This window comes from Malaclemys terrapin, chromosome 9 (assembly GCF_027887155.1).
Source record: "Malaclemys terrapin pileata isolate rMalTer1 chromosome 9, rMalTer1.hap1, whole genome shotgun sequence".
In the NCBI taxonomy this organism is placed as follows: domain Eukaryota; kingdom Metazoa; phylum Chordata; order Testudines; family Emydidae; genus Malaclemys; species Malaclemys terrapin.
In genome coordinates, this window is record NC_071513.1 from 96,993,507 (window position 1) to 97,013,233 (window position 19,727).

Here is a 19,727-nt window from a genome sequence, read left to right on the forward strand (position 1 = left end):
TGTTTGCATACTGAGCCAGGCACGAATTGAGAGATTGTGAAACCTACAAGTGAGGAAATCTATAGGAAGAAACAAACAGCAGTGTCGTGTTTATGAATAAAGACAAGAAATTGATCTGGTATATCTCAGAGTACAAAGAAACAGACTGAATCCTTTGCTCTGTCTCGCCTGGGCTCACTCCCTACCTCCCCCAGCTTAGTTCCTTTGTTTCTTCAGGTGTTTTCAGCAGTCTTCCTTCTTGGGCAGGGAGGCAGTTGAGAAGAGCCTAGATTAACTCACTCCCCAGCCTTAAATAGGATTTACATATGGTGGGAATCTTTTATTTCCTAGCTCACCCCTTCCAGTGGAAAAATACCATCTCAAGATCGGACCCTGTACCAGGTGCCAGGCTTCACATGACCTTGTAGGGTCAAGGCAGCATCCCAGGAAGCATCTCAGGAAGGTGGGAGATTAGTATCTTCAAAGTTCTATTGTTCTTCTTAATAGCACATCCAGGCTGATTGCCTACTGTCTGGTGGGCATTCCCCCAAATACACACACAGTTGTAATTGCTACATAGTCAATAATCCTAACTTCAGATACAGAAATGATATACATGCATACAAATTGGATAATCACATTCAGTAAATCATAACCTTTCCAATGATACCTCACATGACCCATCTTGCATAAAACATATCTTAGTTATGCCATATTCTTATTATAGCAATATTTTTATGAAGAATATTGGGTGCAGCGTCACATCATCTGTCTGGTCTTGACAAATGCAATCTTGCCCCATTCATATCCATTCAGAATGCTGATGCAAAGATGCTGTCCTCTTTTCAAACATTAAGGATTATCCACGTAGCAACCTTACCTGAGATGCTACAGTACGGAAAGACCTCCTTGCAAGAATATATTATGATATGAGCTTTCATTAAGTGATCAGAATACTGAGCTATGTCTTATGCTGTTTTGCATAAGAATAGGGGCTGACTGTAAGAAACTAACTGGTGCTAATTATCAGATTATAAAATTTGGAGGGAAATTATAAGATTGTACCACTAGGAAACCTATATTCTTACAAATCATTAAAGGATCGGAAGATTAAACCATATTTCATATAGATATCTGTATTTCTTTTTCTTCTAGCCTTAGTCCCATCTACATGGGGTCGACTCTTTGAGTTCTTCTTCTCCATTCCCATCTGTATTGAAACGGTTCCTTGGAAATTCTGCAGCTAATCAAATCCTTTTGTATGACATCCATCCATCTAGTTTTGGGTCACCCAACCTTTCCTTTACCCTCCACTTCTCAGTTGAACAACCTGTTTCCTAAATATTTTCAAACTTTTCACATGCCCAAACATCTAATCCTGGATTCCCTTTTCTATAATTGATACCATCTTCACACTTACCCTAATTCATTTGTTCCAAACATGGTCCATTCTTGCAACTCCAAACAGCCATTTTTAACTTTTTCCTTTCCACTGTATTCAAGACCTTCTCCTGTGTCTTCCTCAGTAACCAGCAGTCAGAGTGCACGCCTAATTACCATCTTATAGATCTTACTTTTCAATTTGAAAGGCATTTTCCTATCACAGATCAGTCTGCTCACTTCTCTCCATTTAGTCCATGCCTTTCCTGTTCTGCATATATGTTAGATATCTGTATGTATAGTGTATAATTGCAAAACAATACTAACTAGCATAGATGGCAATTAATTGTCATATACAAATTTAACCATTTACAGAGCCCTATCTTGCAAGGTCGTGGGTGCCCTCAAGTTCCACAAATCAATGGGTATTGAGAGGCTCAGCACCTTACAGAACTGGGCCCAAAATTATTGGAAATAGGTAAATGTTTTTTTTTTAAAAAGCTGGAGCTTGAGTCTCTGTTCTGGCAGAACTATGCCCAGTGTAGAAATGCAAGGAGAAGAGCACTCTTCTAACCTATCTTTCCACTGCCTCTATTCTGAGGTTCTTCTCCTGACATAGGAACAGCCTTAGGACAAAGCCTAAAAGTGCTCTGATATGCACTTAGCTGCCATTCTGGTAGCTGGGAATAACTACAATATAGAACCCCCATCCCATGGCCATGAATATTAATTGAAAGTGGCTGTCACTTATCTGTTACAAATTTCCTACTGTGTGACCAATAGTACCCCAGTTCTTCCATGAGCTCTGCACAGATAAACTCCTGCACCCATGCCTGAAAGGAACAGCTTCCAGGATTATGGCCTTTGTGATCACCACTGACAGTCTGAAGCCCACAGCATTTTAATTTTAATAAAGATTTATTGAACTGTCAAAGATCTGTGACTCTCCATTTGTTTGCTAGTAATAAATTAATCTCTTCAGTTTGCTTTGGTATTAAATCAAATTGACAGATAAAAGTGTGCATATATATATATATATAATGTGTAGGGATAGCAGTTGAACCTTTACACTGTAAAACAGATTTTGAAATCTAAAAAGCAGTAGTAGGGGGTGGGTAAAGCAAAGGATCCAGCTTCCAATATACAAGAGCAGACATAGCAAAAAGAAATGAAAAGATAAAGCTCTATTGCATTTATATAATCTTGTAAATGTCGCTATTTAAAATGTGTAGTACTTTTGTTCATCAGATCTTATTTCTTGCAAGCAGCAAAAAAGCAACAACAAACTGGACAGAATATTTTCTTTTTTAAAAGCTCTATTCATTTTCTAAGAGTCTCTTTGTACTTTTTCCTGAAGATTGATGCTCTAGGCAACAATCTGCATGTGTATTTAGATTCAGGGCCTTGTGACTGGAAATCAGACGCTGATTATCTATAAAATTGGAGCTCCAGCCAGGTAACTGAATGCCTGCAGAATAAGGATGCGTTAAAGTAACCCTGTATCTCTGACGCAGACTTTTTGACTATGCTGTGACACTGGCAGACTAGGTGCCAGCTCATTCCAAGGACCAAAGGCCTCACTGAACACTGACAAATACATAGGGGAGGCAGATTGGTTTCCTGCTATGTGTTAGCATTGTTAAAATAGATGTTAAGTTGATAACATGTGTTTAGACTTGATGAAATGATTCCAGGATGGTGCATATATTGATCTCATAATATCTGCAGCCCATGGTATAGTTATATTGAGTGTTTGCACTGAAAATCTCTGTAATTGTGTAACTCACCAAACAGGAAAGAAGATTAGTGTAAAGGGCTGGTCCTGCACACAAAAACACCCACTGAAATCACATGAGCCATTGCAAAACATCAAAGGACAAAGACTTTGTTGATTGCTCCTCCACACACCCATGAACATGAACTCATCCCATAAGCTTGAACTCTGGGGTAACAGAATATAAATGCCTGAGAAGAAGGAACTGTATTGCTCGGCTGCTTGGAATTTGGAGAGGGCAATACTTCTAAGCATAAACAAGGGATCCCCAAGCTGCTTAGATTGGGTTAGCCTTGAAGGACTTATAGAACTTGCATATATAACAACTATTACCACTTTTTGGAACTGAAGGCTGTAAACTCATTTATGTATGTTTACCTGCTTTAACCGTGTACATAACACTAATTTTTTTTCTGAGTACACCTCCACTCCGATATAATGCTGTCCTTGGGAGCCAAAAAAATCTTACCGTGTTATAGGTGAAACCACGTTGTATCGAACTTGCTTTGATCCACCAGAGTGCACAGTCCCACCCCCCCCGGAGCGCTGCTTTACCGTGTTATATCTGAATTAGTGTTATCGGGTCACGTTATATCGGGGTAGAGGTGTATTATAGGATTGGCTACAAGCATCTTTAGTGTGAGATCTGGGGTACAATTGACCTCGGGTAAGTAACTGGTCCTTTGGGACTGGCCGTAATCTGAATATTGTTATGAGTCTTGGTGTAAGGAGCCAGCTATCATGGAAGCAAGCTTGCCTAGGTGACAAGATAGACCAGAGGATTGTCTGTGACTCCATGTTAAGGCTGTTGTAATGCTTGAGGAGCTCACGCTTGATACTTGATTGGTGAAATCTAAGTATAGAACACACAGCCAGTTTGGGGTTTGTGGTCTGTTTATTAAGAGTCTGTCCTGAGGTTGGCACTCATGGTCATGAGCCACTCAAGACAGTTTGACGTGTGGATTTGGAAATGAAATCACTAGTGTTCTACATATTTAGTACATAGGTTTGTTTTTTTTAATTGGCAGCTTAGTTGCCAATATAAATTTTGTAGATTAAGGTTTTCAAGAATTACAAAGTAATAAATGGAAAAAAACAAGAATTTTCCAGCGGGAAAACAATGGCTCCTAAGGGGCTGGATCCTGCAAGTCTTCATGCTTGATTAATTTTATACACAAGTAGTACCATTGACTTCACTGGGACCGCTAATGTGCGTAAAGGTTTGCAGGATTGTGTATCTGAACTCTAACTTTTTATATTTAATTTTTGAAAGCGTCCTTTTATCATTATACATTTTTGTTAATATCAGGGGACAGTGAAGTCCTTTGTTGCTAAGTAAACAACTGAAAATATCTTCCCCAGGGATAGGGAAGCCTAGTCAAGTGGCTAAAGCATATGACTGAGGTTCAGAGTATCTGGGATCTTATTCTGTCCCTGCAGGATAGTTACTCATATTGAAGTCAAGGTGGGTGGGACCTTAGTTCTATTTCTTGCTTCAATACAGATTTACTGTGCAAAGTTGAGCAAGTCTTCAAATCAAAATGTTCAAAAGTGGCCTTTCATTTTGTGTCTCAGGCTATATGTACACTACCGTGGTAAGTCGACCTAAGTTACGCAACTCCAGCTACATGAATAACGTAGCTGGAGTCAACATAGCTTAGGTCGACTTACTGCGGTGTCTACACCGCACTGGGTCGATGGGTGACACTCTCCCTTTGACTTACCTTATTCTTCTTATTCAGGGTAGAGTACCGGGGTTGACCGGAAAGCAATCTGCGGTCAATTTGGCAGGTCCTAGACCCGCTAAATCGACCCTCGGTGCATTGATCGCTGGAGCATTGATCCGGCAGTTGTGTAGACATAGCCTCAGTTTTTGGGTGCCCACCTCCAGACAACCTGAGGCTTGATTTTCAGAAGTGCTGAAGACTCACTGCCTTCTGTAAATCAGGCCTTCAGTGTCTAGGTTGAGAACCCCAAAAACGTATGACCTGAAATCTCAGGGTCCGCTTTTGAAAATTCTGCTCCAGATCTTGTTTTGCTTCAGTTTTCCTCTTCGGTAAAATGTGTGCCACACAAGTGTATTGTGAAGCTTAATTCATTAAGATTTGCAGATTGCTTTTGAACAACTCAGAAGGGATACTCCAGAAATACAAAGTTTTATTTTTCTCAAGGGTAGAATTATTATGATGGATCGAGTGTTTGCCTGATATTGTAAAAGGCAGAGTGTTCAGAGCCTGTTATGGTAATTAATAACTTTATTCTACTAATGCACTTTCTTCCACTAACTTTTACTCCTTTTTTAAGCAATATATATATATGATGTTGGAATCAATTAGTTTGTCAGGTGCTTTCAAGTTATTTTTGATGCACTGCACCACTAGAGTAACCTAATAGGAAGTGAAGAATATCTTCATCTAACTGAAACTGCATGTTGAAATGTAAGCTTTCAGAATGTTGCTACTCTTATCTGAATTTGCTAAGGATACAGCTAATGCCCTCACTCTTCAGAAAAACACCATGATCTTTAATAACTAGTGGTCAGGACCTTGTTTTTACTTCTTATCTGAAAGACACCAGCAGAAGAATGCTGATCAGATCAGTTAAGCTTTTGGCTAGAAGCTTTCCAATAAGATTGCTATCTGGGCAATGTTCCACAGCTGTGAAATCACTGTGGTAGTGCAGAAGTGGATTGATTTAACATTAGTTTGTAATGCTGTTTGAAATTCAACTGTGCTGTATTTGAATCTTTTCAATAATACGTAGCATTCAATATAGAATTTTACAATGTTTGAGGTGCTTCTGATAAAAATTAAGGATAAGTATTTTTCTAATTATAAATTCATATACTTAAAACTGCAGGGGAGAGGAGAGATCTCACTACTCAAACTATCCATCAGCCACACTAAATGTCCAAAATAAGTTGTATTCTGCCTAAATCGCTAACTAAAAGCTGAAACCTACACACAAGATCTGTGACAAATATGGTCATCATGCAATACTGCACATTATTGTGTTGGACTAAAGTGGTAGGCAGGACTACATTACTCCTGCCTCAGCAAGACTGGACTAGATGATCTCTCAAGGTCCTTTCCATCCCTACATTTCTATTATAGTAATTTGGAACTTCAGGGTAGTAGCAGGGATATAACTCAGATCTTCCTTCACAAAGAACCTGTTTCTATTTTAATCAATGGCAAAGCTCTCCTTGACTTTAATGGGAGCTGGATCGGGTCCCAAAAGCCCAGGCTTTTACTACTTAAAATAATCCTCTTTTAACTGTTTGCACAATAGAGCCTAGGAGCAAGCCCCTCATCCTACAAATATTTATGTGCATATGGTTAAACATGTACACGTATGGAGGCTCGGGCCTGAATACTTTATTTAATTTTCACAATTAGATGTACTATTTTTAATAGAGCAAAATAGAAATTTCATGGAGAACATTACATTTTATGAAAATGCTTTAATATCCACTTTTAATCAAACAGTAATTTTTTTTTAAACAGGCTTCTATAAATGTTTCAGTACAGATTAAGTCAAATGCTCCACTGCATTACACTAGTTTATACCATGTAGTACAACAAAAAGGAGATGCAGGCCTAAAGACTTTCAATTGGTTTTTAAACATTCAAGTATCAGAGGGGTAGCCGCGTTAGTCCGGATCTGTAAAAGCAGCAAAGAGTCTTGTGGCACCTTATAGACTAACAGACGTATTGGAGCATGAGCTTTCATGGGTGAATACCCACTTCGTCGGATGCTTGCGCAGCTTTTTAAACATTGCAATTTTCGGTTGAATAATTCCCAGAATTGTGCAAAACACACAAAATTAAAAAAAAAAAAATCAGACACACATGCTGGCATTTCTACTCCAGCAAAGCCTAATGTCTTTATTTTGCAGCAGCACATTGTATAGATGTCACTTTCTCTTTTCTCCCTTTAACTTCTTGTCCCCTGTTTCTTTCTCTCTTCCCTACAGTTTGCTCTCTGTAAGTTGCTATTAGGGTGACCAGACAGCAAGTGTGAAAAATCGGGATGGGGGTTGGGGGTAATAGGATCCTATATGAGAAAAAGACCCCAAAATCGGGACTGTCCCTATAAAATCAGGACATCTGGTCACCCTAGTTGCTATACTTTGCCTAACCGCTTCCTCTACTTTTCACTAGCTTCTTCCCAGCTTTATTACTTATTTTTGTAGTGTTTAAGAGCTCTAGTAAAGGACATGGACTCCATTGTGTAGGCCCTGTACAAACATATAAGGAGGGATAGCTCAGTGGTTTGAGTGTTGGCCTGCTAAACCCAGGGTTGTGAGTTCAGTCCTTGAGGGGGACACTTAGGGATCTGGGGCAAAATCAGTACTTGGTCCTGCTAGTGAAGGCAGGGGGCTGGACTCGATGACCTTTCAAGGCCCCTTCCAGTTCTAGGAGATGGGATATCTCCATTAAAATAAACACAGTCCCTGCCCCAGACTATACAATGAAGTTTGAGAACACAGACAACAACTGGATACATACAGATGGGGGAAGTACCTGGAAACAGAGACAGTCCTGGCCAGCAGTGGTCTCAGCACAGCAGCAGTTGAGGGATTTGTAGGCATCACAGCAAAGGAGGGCTTTAAAGCGACAGGAGTTGATTTTTCAAGACGTTTAAAGGGAGCGCCTCCAACGTGTGAGGGGCCGCATAGGAAGAAGCACCAAGGTTTGAAAGTTTTCCTCAGCTCCCCCTGTGCCCCCCACTCCAGATTTCTCCCCTCCCCCCACTCCTGGACCAACTTCCCCCCCCGCCCCTTTCTGCAGGCCCCGCCCCTCCCTCTGTGTGGCTGCTCCCCCGTCATTTCCTGGAGGCGGGGCGGACCGCCGGGAGAACCTGCCTCGCTGACAACAGCGGCTGGTTGATGGCGGTTGTCGGGCGGCCGCGGCCCCGCCGGCTCGGGGCGCTGGGCGGGCCGCGCTGCACCTAAGGAGGCGCCGCGTCTCTGCGCCATGGGCAGGCGGAGCAGCGGCGGGCGGCTACCCTGAGGCGGCGGCGGCGGCATCGAGCGGCACTTTCGAGGGGGAACCCCGCTCCGGGACCTGCAAGGCCGGGGGGATGTTACGGTGGATCCGCCAGCAGCTGGTAGGTGCCGGGCCGGTGTTGGGGCAGCCTGAGCGAGAGGGGCCGAGGAGCGCTAGGCCTCGCCCGGGGGAGCGGCCCTAGGGCGAGGGGGGAGCGGCGGGGACCACCTTGTGCCCTCACCTCCTGAGGGCGGAACTTTCCCGCGTCGCCCCCCCCCCCCTTACCCCGTGTGCCTGGACCCCCCCCCCGGGGCGGCTCCCCAGCAGCGTCCCGAAATCCCGAGTTGCGTCTAAACACGCCCAGACCCAGCGGGACCGCGCTGAACCCGGGGCGAGCGAGGGCGACCGGAGGCGGGTCTGAAGTAGTCCGGGACTCTCGCTCCTCCACCTGTCTCGCACCGAAGGAAGTGAGCGGCGGCCTCCCCCTCCCCCATGGCAGGCGGGGTGCAATTTGGCGGTGGTAAGGAAACGAAGGTTTCCTCCTGACTGCGGGATGTGTATCAGATAGCGCTCACAGGAGTCAGACGTGGCAGGGCGGCTTCAATCGGAGTGGATTTTTCTTGGGTCTTGAATAAAATATGTTCCTGCAGCTGTTATCTGTGGGGTGGGGTGAGGTGGGGGGCTGCTCACACTTTTTAGAGAAGAATGACCATGGCTTTTTCAGTGGGTGGACAAAGTCTGGGACTCTTCTTTCCTAGCACACAACCTTTTGAGTCTTCTCTTTCGAATCCTTGTGCCTGTCCCAATTCGCAATACATGAGCTCTTAGAAGCTGGGGTAACTGAATGAATAAGATTTTAAACCTAATTGACAAGTTTCAGAGTAGCAGCCGTGTTAGTCTGTATCCGCAAAAAGAAGAACAGGAGTACTTGTGGCACCTTAGAGACTAACAAATTTATTAGAGCATAAGCTTTCGTGGACTACAGCCCACTTCTTTGGATGCATATAAGTGGGCTGTAGTCCACGAAAGCTTATGCTCTAATAAATTTGTTAGTCTCTAAGGTGCCACAAGTACTCCTGTTCTTCTTTTTTTAAACCTAATTGGTAACATAACATCTTCCATCTTAAGTCGGACACTCTCTTGATTAAAAACTGCATTATGGCAGACTAGTAGTGAAGGGAGACTCCTTCAAATGAGCAAGAGTTGATATGCCTGTTGCACAGTATTCTGATAGGACACAAGGCAACTGTACAGTGACCCATGTATTATCCCTGCCACTACAAAAATAAACATACAATGATGTTTGCTGTTTCCCTTTAAATCATTTGTCAATAAAATAAGTCAGCTGCCCTTGAATGCCTTCCAATTTATAATGAAAAAGTGAAATACACTCTCCCAATTAAAGAAATGCTTTTAGACTGTCTCGTGGATAGATGCTTCCATTATTTTTAAACATCTATTTATTTTGTTTATTCATTGCACTTATCTTATGGCTGGCATGATTAATACAAAATGTTAGTGTGGCTAGGGCTTCTCTCTCATTATTTATTCTAGTTTGTTTAATTGCAAACTAATTTTTTTATAAAGTAAGAAAGACAAATACTGTCTAGTTTGTGGACATGATTTGCTTTTTTTGAACTGGTTTATAGTCATGAAGAGGCCTATAGTTTAGATTATTTCTGATGTAATTATTTGAAGCATAAAGCTGCCAGTGACAATATGATTGCCAGTTTTGACTGGTTTTATTGCTTTGGAGTGATGCTGAAGTTTTATGTCCCTGGAAATTAATTGTTTTAATCTCAGATCTGGCTATACACTTTTGTTTTATTGCATCCACACTCAAAAGGTTTGCTAGGCTGTTTGAGTCATCAAGAATGAAGGCTTTGATATAGTGCAGCTTTCTTTCATGTTTACTGGGAAGATGGGATTACTGTAGAGCCCGCCTGTAAATAGGTTGGGTTTTTTTTAAATGCCTAGTCTTTCCCACAAAGTGTACCTTGAAATAGAATAATCAGTTGTTGATATTAATATATAAGATATGATTTTCTTTGTTCTCCAATTGCGCTGTAATATGAACGGTTCTTCAAAGATCTTTTTAGTCTTGGAATAGAAAGGTAATTATGTGGCATAGTCTGCATGCTCAAGATGATCCAGTAGATTTAAGGTAACTGCTTAAAGTGTGGCTAAAAAGTGACTTTATATGCAAAAATCCTATAACATAGGTCTATCCTAGATTTTGAATTTCTTAACCTGCTGTTTATTTTTAAAGTTAGACATTGGGTTGCCTGAGCCCACAGCTCAGCCACTGCTGGTATTGAACTTCATATTGCAAGCTGACAATGGCAATTTTCTTAAGAAGGTCCTTAATTTAATATTTAAAATACTGTAACTAAAAAAAAAAAATCAGGTGAATTAAAGGTATTTCAGATAATCTGAAGATGAAGCTGTGATCTCTCATTTCTATAAAAATAACAAATGGCACATGAGTTTCATTTTATTTGCAGTTTTTAATGTTAATAAAGGTTCAGCAAACAGTTGTATCAGAAGAGAACATGGTAGTGCTGAGTAGCTAGGGTGAAATAGTGAGAAGGTACTAGGGAAACTGGTGAGCTGCAAGAGAAAAAGTTAGATACCAGAAATAGGTTTGATTGTGCCATGGACAGCACAGAGGTTCAAGGAGAACTGGGGCTATTGTGGGGAGGTAGAGGCAGAATCTAGTGGGTAGGAGGAAATATACTTTGTTTTGGATTATTTGGAGGTGTGTGCTGGGCATGTGTTGGGTGTAGTAGCAATGGGTCCTGAAACAAAGTATGCCTGTAGATGGGAAGTTTGGAAACTTGAGTGTATGAGTGAGCCTGATTTCAGTGAGTGGGAGTAGTGAAAGAAATATTAAAGAAGAGTATGAAAAATGGCAGGGAAGCAGCGTGCGAATGGGTGTCAATGGGCAGGTCAGATATGCTGCTGAGGCTGCATCTATCTAGATTTTATGTGAATACAAAACTAACAATAAGAACAGGAGTACTTGTGGCACCTTAGAGACTAACAAATTTATTAGAGCATAAGCTTTCGTGGACTACAGCCCACTTCTTCGGATGCATATGTTCCATTCTATATGCATCCGAAGAAGTGGGCTGTAGTCCACGAAAGCTTATGCTCTAATAAATTTGTTAGTCTCTAAGGTGCCACAAGTACTCCTGTTCTTTTTGCGGATACAGACTAACACGGCTGCTACTCTGAAAATTAACAATTTAAAAAAGGTATGTGAAACAAATTGTTTTACTGAAAATCCAGTACTGCATATTGTTGTTACTGGTAAAATATACAGAAATAGGATCACCATAGTATCTGAACACCTGTGTGCACAAGGAAAACAGCAAGAAGACTGGTGTACTCTGAGATGTAGGAGGGATGGTAGGGGAAATGAGTTACTGATAGAACCTGATTCTCAGTTGAAGAATTAGATAGTAAATTCCTCAGAGTGGTGACCTTGCCTCGTTTTTGTCTGTGATGGTCTATGCAAACCTCTGGTTTTGTACAGCTAAGTGATTGGCCTAGATCTCTCTTGTGTTGGGAGGGCTCTGGAGCCCTCATGACTGGGAAGGCCATAAATAGAAATTAGCAGTAGCTTCTCAGGAGGACTGGATTTGAAGAGACTGAAAATGTAGTGTATGTTTAAACAAAAATGAAGCATATAAAAGAAGTAGGAGAAGCAACAACTTTAAAAAATGAACACAGTACAATGTATAATGAACTTATTAGCATTCACCACCATGAAGAGAGTAATTGTTCTACTCTGTCCCTCCAAGGAGATAGATGTGTGTATATATAATCTTTCATTATGGTGTATGAACATGTGCATTAGAATGGTAACTTACATGAGCAACAAGCATGAGTGGGTGTAAACAGATTAATATGCAGAACTGTTTTGCAGAAAAGGAGAGAACAATCCAATTTGAAAATACTTTTGTCTAGATGTAATCTAAAACTATTGTTTTAAAATATAGTTTCCCTTCAAGCTAATGTTACTATATTGCTATATAGTATTTCTCACAAGCCTATAAGCACTTTACAGAATTGCAAAACTATACATATATCTTCCTTAATATTTATACATTGTTTTACATATTTGTTTTCTAATTAACTAGTCATATAATATAGCTGTGTTCTTAGAGATAACATTATTGATCAACATTCTCTTGCTCTGTGTTCATAAGACTAGAGGTCAGTGTTCAGTGTATGCGTGTGAATCTGTAATACCAATCACTAAGTTCTGTTTTGTTGGGTACTGTGCTAAATTTCTGCATATTACATTAATAACTGTCTGTGTTGTTAGCCTAATTAGTAAAACTTAAAAATGCAACATCTTCAGTTGTTTTTATTTACATAATGCCAACATGCAACAAGTCATGCAGTAGGTTTCTAACCAGGTTATCTTGCTAGCTGCCAGTTAATGTATATATTGGGTGTGGTGGGAGAGAAGGTGGATGTGGGACCAGCGCAGTCAATAGTTATAGGAATGGGGTATGGAGGGTGGAATGTGCTTTTGTATCTTGGAAGCAGCAGTCAAGCAGCAAAGATGCTGGTGCCCTCACCATATTTAATCTTTAAATTACACAAAGAGAATAGCTGAGTGGATTTGTTGAGGATTGGTTAATTTCATAGGTGCAACCAACTCTGGAGAAAAATGCAGCCAAGTTGGTAAAGAGCAGTTAATTCTATGTTAATGCAGTGTTCTATTAACACCTGCACATCTACCAATGTGAGAGATGCCATCATGTGCCAGCAGTGCCCTTCTGCCATGTACATTGGACAAATCGGACCATCTCTACGCAAAAGAATAAATGCACACAAATCAGACATCAAGAATTCTAACATTCAAAAATGAGTAAGAGAGCACTTCAATCTCACAGCACACTCAATAATGGACTTAAAAGTGACACCATCAAAGTAGGCGTGAATAAAGACTGGGAGTGGCTGGGTCACTACAAAAAATAATTTTCCCTATGTTGATATTCACCTCTTCTTATCGGCTGTTGGAAATGGGCCACATCCACCCTAATTGAATTGGCCTCATTAGCACAGACCCTCCACTCAGAAAGGCAATGCCTATCTTTTCATGTGCTGTGTATTTATACCTGCCTATTGTATTTTCCATTCCATGCATCTGATGAAATGGGTTATAACCCACGAAAGCTTATGCCCAAATAAATTTGTTAGTCTCTACAGTGCCAGAAGGACTCCTCATTGTTATAGAATGAAAAGTGTCACTTTGCTTTTTAACAGTAATGATGGCACTTTAAAACAATACATTTTTAAAGTTCTACATACTGCATTTGAAATGCTAGTATTCTGGAGTGAAATGTGTCAAATTTGAAAGAGCAGTTTAGTTAGTGATAATTTTATAATATATTAAACAAAGCATTGTAGTTCAAATCTTGTATATCTTGGAGTATTTAGATGTGAGAAATCAGACAGGTAGCCTGTCAGAAATTACTCTAATTTTGGTGTAACTAGCTAAAATATTTTTTTAAGAGTATGTGAACCTGCCACTATTTCCACGCTCTAGAGTTGCCAGTTCTTTGGTTCATATGTGATTGACCACCCTATTGGATCTAAGTGAAGCATAAATATAAAAACATAAGTTTGTCATCTAGGATGCTTGTTTCTCTTTTACCCAAAAGTGAATAGAAGATCTAACCAAGCATATAGGTGCATATGTGGAGTCAGATTCCTAATAAATTTATATTATGTTCTAAGGCCAGGTCTACATTGTAAACGTACATCAGTATAACTGTGTCGCTCAGGGACTTGAAAAATCCACACTCCTGAGTGATGCAGTTATACCGACCTAACCCTCACTGTAGATAGCGCTAAGTCGATGGGAGGGAGAACTACGTTCTCCTATCAACGTGGTTACTGCCTCTCATGGAGGTAGATTAATTATATTGATGGGGAGAAGCTTTTCCATCTGCATAGTAGCATCTTCTCTGAAGTGCTACAGTGTAGACGTGCCCTAAGATGCTCTTAATCATGATTTTGAACTAAAAACATTGTTGATAGAGGATGCCCTAGGACAGGAGTGGGCAAACTATGGCCCGTGGGCCACATCTGGCCCTCCAGTTGATTTAATCTGACCCTCGAGCTCCTGCTAATTTAGTTAGGGTGGATGTGGTATTGGTATTGACACCTCCTCATCTATTATTGGGAGTGGGCCACATCTACACTAACTAAATTGGCCTTCAACATTGGTTCTCCACTTGTAAGGTAACTCCCTTCTCTTCATGTGCTAATATATATTTATGCCTGTTTCTGTAATTTTCACTCCATGCTTCTGAAGAAGTGGGTTTTTTACCGGCGAAAGCTTATGCCCAAATAAATCCCTTAATCTTTAAGGTGCCACTGGACTCCTCATTGTTTTTGTGGTTACAGACTAACACGGCTACCCCTCTGATACTTCATACCCAGATGTGGCCCTCAGCCCAAAAATTTTGCCCACCCCTGCCCTAGGACATAGCCAAGGATATAGCCATCATGTTGCCGATTTGGAGTTAACTGTCTAGTTTTGAAAAGAAAACCCTGTTTTAAAAAACAAACAAAAACCTTCCAAAAAAGCAATCGGGGATATTACTTTCCATGATGTTTCTTCTTTGTGGTATGCCTGAGATTAACTGGTGCATATCCGGCATTTATAAGGCATGGGATGTCTTATTCAATAATCATTTTATGATGCTTGTCTCTATACAGCGAAGAACTACTGTAGCTCTCCTGATCCAGTCTGGATGAACAAGCTGTCATGAAGCTGTGGTTTTGAATATAAAGTAGAAATTTTAAGTTATTTATAGCAAGGGTTTCTGTTTTTCAGGGTTTATTAATTTAGTTTTTCAGGTTTATTTTTCAAAATTTTGAGTTTTATGTAGAAGCCCAAAAATTAGGGGACTTGGGGGCTTTCTCTTTGTATATACTGTAATGAGTAATCTCTTTTTCTAATGTTCTCTCATGCGCTTTAATGTAGTACTCTTTCAAACAGCACTACAGTGAAGCACACAAGGTAGGATTGCCAACTTTCTAATTGCACAAAACTGAACACCCTTGCCCTTCCCCTGAGGCCATGCACCCCACTCCATCCCCCCCTCCATCTGCTTGCTCGCTGTCCCCCACCCTCACTCTTTCACCAGTCTGCAGCAGGGGGTTGGGGTGTGGGAGGGGGTGAGGGCTCTGTCTGGGGGTGCGGTCTCTGGGGCGGGGCCAGAAATGAGGGGTTGAGGGTGTAGGAAGGGGTTGGGGTGCGGGAGGGGGTGAGAGCTCTAGCTGGGGGGTGCAAGCTCTGGAGTGGGGTTGGGAACAAGGAGTTTGGGGTGCAGGAGGGCGCTCCAGGCTGGGGCTGAGGGGTTTGGAGTGCGAGAGGAGGTTCAGGGTTGGGATTGGGGTGAGGAAGCGAGTGTGGGTTCTGGGGTGGGGCAGGGGTGCAAGAAGGATTGTGGGCTCAGGGAAGGAGTTTAGGTGAAGGATAGCTCAGTGGTTTGAGCATTGGCCTACTAAACCCAGGGTTGTGAGTTCAATCCTTGAGGGGGCCACTTAGGAATCTGGGGCAAAATCATTACTTGGTCCTGCTAGTGAAGGCAGGGGGCTGGACTCGATGACCTTTCAAGGTCCCTTCCAGTTCTAGGAGATGGGATATCTCCATTAATTATTATTATTATAAGGATGGGGGCTCAGGGCTAGGGCAAGGGGTTGGGGTGTGAGCGGCGGTTTGGAGTGTGGGCGCTGGCCGCAGGCAGTGCTTACCTCAAGTGGCTCCCAGTCTGCGGCACAGCGGGGATAAGGCAGGCTCCCTGCCTGCCCTGGCTCTGCGCAGCTGCTGGCAGCGGCAACATAGCCCCCCCTCCGACTCCTAGGCGGAGGGGACGGGGGCTCTACGCGCTGCCCGCAGGCGTCACCCCTGCACTTCCCAGCCAGTGGGACCTGTGGACCAGCGCTTGGGGCAGGGGCAGTGTGTGGAGCCCCCGTGGGCACCCCTGCACCTAGGAGCTGGACATGCCAGCCGCTTCTGGGATGCAGGGCAGGCAGGGAGCCTGTCTTAGCCCAGCTGCACCACCGACTGGACTTTTAGCGCTGACCGGAGTCACCAGGGTCCCTTTTCGACCGCACGTTCTGGTCGAAAACTGGACGCCTGCCAAACCTACTGGGGAGCCTTCAGTGGTTACCAGCAGTTTCTACCTGGACAAATTAATGCACAACACATTAGTGTGTGGTAGAAATACCCCCAAAGGCCACATTGCTGTTCTATGTAGATACAAGTCCTTAGATCAGTTGTTTTCAACCTTTTTTCATTTACCGACCCCTAAAAATTTTCAAATGGAGGTGCAGACCCCTTTGGAAATCTTAGATATAGTCTGTGGAACAAAGATTGAACACCACTGCCTTAGATACAAGTCACCATTTCTGCTGTTTTTCTGGTGTTTGTTGGATAAACACCAATTTAATTTTTTTTTATATCAGGGGTGTTTTATCAGTGTTTAAATTAGTGAAAACCAATAATCAGAAGCCCTATTTATAACTGTGTGTGACCTGATTTGGCTTAATGCTATTTGGGCAGTGTTTGTTCATGTTTGTTTTGATAAGTCATTGCAATGTCAGCAGCTGAAAAGAATGGCAAGTTTGCGATAATTTCATTAAACTGCCCTGCAAGAAGTCCTTTTGAAAAGCCCTATCGAGTGAGAAAAGCTCTCTGGAGCTCTTTTCTAACTGCTGTTCTGTGGAGTTCTTGAGCTTCTCAAGCTATTATATTCTTGCACTATTCAAACGAATTTAAAAAAAAAAATCTATGTAGAAGCAGTTCCAGGGAAGACGCTGAGAGCTACCTGGATTCCCGATTTTCACAAGCAATAATCCAAGAGTACCAGCATGCTGCAGATGGCAGAGTATCTTCTTCCTGTGTCCAGCGAACCTGAATATTATCATGCACTAACAATGCATTTGACACTGTGCAAGACACGAATCAAGACCGTACCTGCCCTAGCAGACTTAATTAGAAAACGGAGTGTTTTGTGGGGGGGGGTTTATATAATTTTAAATTCATAATTTTCCTTTAGTACTGCCAGACTTAAATATTGTAACACATTCTGTGTTTTTGAGAATGGGAGTTGCAGGGTGATTGAAGACTCTTTTTTCATATTGGTAATTATGACATTCCTAGCAGGCCAGTCCAAACTGAGTTTTATATTTTTTCCCTAGCAGACTGACACAAGAAAGGGAAAACCCCTAAACCTTTGTGAAATCATTCCTTGAAAAGGGTGTTGTAATATACGACTATACTTTATTTCTTGTATCTCTACATGGGGAGGATATTTTTTTCACCACCTGTACACCATAATTAAGACCAAAGCAGACTGTGAAGAACTTCAAAAAGATCTCACAAAACTAAGTGATTGGACAACAAAATGGCAAATGAAATTTAATGTGGATAAATGTAAAGTGACGCACATTGGAAGAAATAACCCCAACTATACATACAATATGATGGGGGGCTAATTTAGCTACAACAAATCAGGAAAAAGATCTTGGAGTCATCATGGATAGTTCTCTGAAGACATCCACGCAGTGTGCAGCGGCAGTCAAAAAAGCAAACAGGATGTTAGGAATCATTAAAAAGGGGATAGAGAATAAGGTGGAGAATATCTTATTGCCATTATATAAATCCACGATACGCCCACATCTTGAATACTGCATACAGATGTGGTCTCCTCTCAAAAAAGATATACTGGCATTAGAAAAGGTTCAGAGAAGGGCAACTAAAATGATTAGCGGTTTGGAATGGGTCCCATATGAGGAGAGATTAAAGAGGCTAGGACTTTTCAGCTTGGAAAAGAGGAGACTAAGGGGGGATATGCTAGAGGTATATAAAATCATGAGTGATGTGGAGAAAGTGGATAAAGAAAAGTTATTTACTTGTTCCCATAATATAAGAACTAGGGGCCACCAAATGAAATTAATGGGCAGCAGGTTTAAAACAAATACAAGGAAGTTCTTCTTCACACAGCGCACAGTCAACTTGTGGAACTCCTTGCCTGAGGAGGTTGTGAAGGCTATAACAGGGTTTAAAAGAGAACTGGATAAATTCATGGAGGTTAAATCCATTAATGGCTATTAGCCAGGATGGGTAAGGAATGGTGTCCCTAGCCTCTGTTTGTCAGAGGGTGGTGATGTATGGCCAGAAAGAGATCACTTGATCATTATCTGTTAGGCTCACTCCCTCTGGGACACCTGGCATTGGCCACTGTCAATAGACAGGATACTGGGCTGGATGGACCTTTGATCTGACCCAATACAGGCATTCTTATGTTCTTATTGTACTGTTTAATGATCTAATTTAATTTTAGTAGACTTCTTCATCTAGCCTCTCAATTTAGTGATCATTACTTGGTTCTAAATTTTAGCTGCTGCTTAGCAAAGGTTTTCTTAATATATCATTAAACGGGCTTTCATCTAGTACCATACATACAATGAGCAAAGCCTGACTTGCTGGTAGGAGATAGGTCCCTGTAAATATAGATTTATTTTTTTTCTTCAAGGTGTTGGACTCTGTTTAGACTTTCTGAGTGGGGTGAAAGGAGTTATGAGGTAATTTGCATTTTTTTCTACAACCTTAGCAAGTTGAATAGCATTTGGCTATATTGCCTATTTTGGCACTAAAGGCCTTGCGTAGTAGTTTCATTTGGTCACTAAGTAATTTCACTACTTTTATTATTTATACGTTATTCCTGTTTTTCTGTATTGTAGTGTAAGTGCTCTATTTTGTACTAAAACGTTACTAAAGATCCTTAATTTCTGAAGTCATCAACAAAATGTCTGATTGCTCTGATTCTAGGTTTTCCTTGTCATTTTATCCACCAATCAAGATTGTGGTCCAGATTCTCTGCCCTGAATCTGGCTTCTTTGCACTGCCTGAGCAATGCAAAAGTGGAGGAATCTTGCCACCCCTGCTTAGCTGAGATTTCCCTGGCTCAGCTCCACCAATTCATAGCTGCTGTATGGTCCCTTACAGATTATAGTGTTGTATGTTAGAACAGCTTTTGGGCTCCTCTAACTTGTGTTGGGACACGGGCAGCATGAGAATCAGGGAGCTATAACCAATGCGAACAATCTCCCTTGTAAATCTCCACACAGGAGAGAATCTGTCCCTTTGTCTTTGAATGGGCACATTCTATCACCCAATTAATATGTTTTCTTTTAATCATGTTACTAAAGTTGAACTTGCTGAATATTTTCTCCTTCTAATTTCTCTTTTATTGTCTGTTTTACTGCTGACGAGGGTTTTTTTTCAGTACAGTGTATTCCAGAAGCATGCAGCAATGGTCCTATGTTCAACAAGCTGTCTGCTCCACAGAGAAACGTCAGTTGCCTGCCTCATATATGACTTGTATCCCATTTCATAAACCTCTAAATTTTAAATTGACTTGCAGAGCAGTGTGATTTTTGATGAGATTATTGTTAAAGAAGACCTTCAAAACTGCAATTGGAAATTCTGGATAGGGTTTGGCATTTTAATGATATGCTTTAGTATTTTTTTTCCCACTTGTATCTTGTCTCATCTTTTGCTCTAG

The 19,727-nt window shown here is 41.5% G+C and overlaps 1 protein-coding gene and 1 long non-coding RNA gene across 6 annotated transcripts in view; one reads left to right on the forward strand and one right to left on the reverse strand.

The window, feature by feature from the left end:
* LOC128842805 (uncharacterized) overlaps positions 1-7,837 on the reverse strand; it is a 102,201-nt gene extending 94,364 nt beyond the window's left edge. The window contains exon 1 of the long non-coding RNA XR_008446123.1: positions 7,660-7,837. This is a non-coding gene — a long non-coding RNA (uncharacterized LOC128842805). The remainder of the gene's footprint in view (positions 1-7,659) is intronic.
* Positions 7,838-7,990: 153 nt separating this feature from the next.
* The window catches only part of ATP11B (ATPase phospholipid transporting 11B (putative)), a 105,695-nt gene continuing 93,958 nt past the window's right edge, over positions 7,991-19,727 (forward strand). For all 5 annotated transcript variants that reach the window (XM_054038790.1, XM_054038792.1, XM_054038789.1 and 2 more), the window contains exon 1: positions 7,991-8,245. In XM_054038790.1, the coding sequence (XP_053894765.1) occupies positions 8,219-8,245 (27 nt within the window). In that variant the 5' untranslated portion in view covers positions 7,991-8,218. The remainder of the gene's footprint in view (positions 8,246-19,727) is intronic.